The sequence below is a fragment of the Miniopterus schreibersii genome, assembly GCF_964146895.1.
Source record: "Miniopterus schreibersii genome assembly, chromosome: 4".
Taxonomy (NCBI): domain Eukaryota; kingdom Metazoa; phylum Chordata; class Mammalia; order Chiroptera; family Miniopteridae; genus Miniopterus; species Miniopterus schreibersii.
In genome coordinates this window covers 18,682,847-18,685,077 of record NC_138105.1, presented here as the reverse complement: position 1 = coordinate 18,685,077, position 2,231 = coordinate 18,682,847, and the positions used below count along the sequence as shown (strand labels likewise).

At 32.9% G+C, this 2,231-nt stretch overlaps 1 protein-coding gene across 1 annotated transcript; it reads left to right on the top strand.

The window, feature by feature from the left end:
- Nucleotides 1-1,094: 1,094 nt before the first annotated feature.
- IGIP (IgA inducing protein) lies at nucleotides 1,095-1,433 on the top strand. The gene is given in 2 exon segments (XM_081136534.1): nucleotides 1,095-1,227; nucleotides 1,229-1,433. Coding segments are annotated over 2 exon segments (162 nt in total). The 5' UTR covers nucleotides 1,095-1,176; the 3' UTR covers nucleotides 1,340-1,433.
- The last annotated feature ends 798 nt before the right edge of the window (nucleotides 1,434-2,231 follow it).

Here is a 2,231-nt window from a genome sequence, read left to right as displayed (position 1 = left end):
TGGCCCTCTTTTAGTGTAAGTTGGAAAATGTACATTGGCCGGAGGCTTCTAGCCATGAAGGTGTGAGCTGAAACCTGTTTTCCCTCTTTTCTTATAGCATTTTGAGAAAATCTGTTGGGTTTTCAGTAGTCAGGGAAGGCCGGAGTTCTGCAGCTTTAATCTGGGTAACTGAGGCTGGTTTGAGCAAGACTTTGGTTAATTAAGTGGATTCTCAGATGCCACAGACTCCGTGAAAAGTCACCATTATTTTCAATGGTTGTGATAGAATTTCCCCCAGTAGCCATTATTTTAAGATTATATTACAGAGTTGCTTTATTTGAGCTTTTTGTGTAATCACAATCCCAAACTGGAAGAAATTTAAAAAAAAAAAAAAAAGGAATCCTGCTGTGAAAGGTATATATTACTCTAGATTTTTCTTACTGTAAATATTGTAAGATTGTAATACTGTCAATATTTTATTAACCAACAAATGTTAATCTATGTGAATTCAGACTTATTTTAAATGTGCTTCTTATTTACTGTGTGTGGTTCCTGTTGCTGACAGTATTAAGTTATATTCTGATGTAAGATTAACTTTATTAAAGAATGTAAACATTAATGTTTCCTTATGGGAAAACAAATAAAGTATAAAGAAGACAATTCTTTTCATTAAAATATACTGTGTATTTACACTTGCTAGACCCAGCACCACTTATAAATTTAGTACATTGTTCAGAATTTTAGTTAACACAGCTGACATGGTTGTGCTCTGTTCAAAAGGCTAAAAGTAGGTATTGTTGGAATATAAACAGTTTGTATTTGTCTGCTGTGAATCATCTTGAAATTTCTAATCAAGTTTGTAAAATTTTTATAGTAAAACATTTTAATGACAATTTAAAAATTTATCTTCTCTAAAGAATGGTCAAAATTATATCCTTTCAGAAATAGAATTGTTCTTTAATATCTTTCCAAAATGACTTTGGTTAAATGGACCAGATGTATATTAGTTAAAGTTTAGGACAAAGTTGTGATATTCTTTGAGTTTACAAGTTAATCCTTATTGGAGATGTGCCAATTATACAGTAGAATATCATTAATTTGCACTGTTTGGGGACCCCATTAAGAATACTGAATTTTGCCAACTAAGAAGTAAGCAAATGCAATTTAAAAAGTAAATTTGAGCATTTTGTATTAAATATGTGCAGTTATTATCATATGAAGAAGCACAGTGTGTCAGGCTGTAATATAAACCATACTTGCTGTCATGTTCTCCCATCTCAGTGCTGGGAACTCACCATGTGGAAACCAAGCAAATGTGTTGTGCATCAGCTGGCTTGAGTTTGTTCAATATCAAAGCTGAAACTAGCGAGGTCTGCTGTACTGCTTATTGAAGTATTGTGATTCTTTTAGGCATTGATTCTTACAAAATATATACTGTAACAGTATACTTTGTACAGATTTAAATTTTATTTGAAAAAATGAAATAAAGTAGGCAAAAAATAAAGATGTTTATTTTTCATGTGACTATATAAACAGATCAGTCTTTTGTTTCAGTGCCTTTGGGGAGGGTCTGGTTGCTCTTGGGGTTTTTTTAAATATTTGATAGATGGAAACCATTTTTAGGACTCAGTGGCAGGTATACTTGCCTTATCATTAATTGGCTACAAGCATTAAATGTACTCTCTCACACTGGAAAACTATTTTTTAAAACAAATTTGTTTTTGTTGCTTTTTGTGTGGGTTTGTTTTTTTGGTTTTTTGTTGACAACATGAATGGCTTCCCTATCTTGCTTCTTGAGTAAATTTCTAAAATTTTGTGATGGTATGACTGTTAACCTAGCTGTCAGAGTTGAAGGAAAAAACCTTTCCCATAGATTATGCCTCTCCCATGGAAGGTTTTTGTTTTCTGTTGTTTTAAATTTGGAGTTGGTTTGGGGTAGTGGAAGGGTTACAAAAGAGTATATGACAAAAGATAAAGAAAATCTTCTGCAGAAAATAGAAGTGCTTGAAAACGAGATCTTTTAAAACAGCTTTTCTAGTGAGTGGAGTTACCAATAAAAATGTGGCACAGGAGTGATCCTTCAGAATAATTTTAATGGGACCTTTTCATAGAAGATTAGATTATCTGGTCAAGAAGAGCGTCCCAGTTTTGGCCCCTAACTCAAAAAATCAGTGGAGGCCTCAGGGGTGTGATATTCCTTCATCTTTAGAAATGGAGTTGGAAGTTTTATTTGTAGCATTCTCCTCATTTTA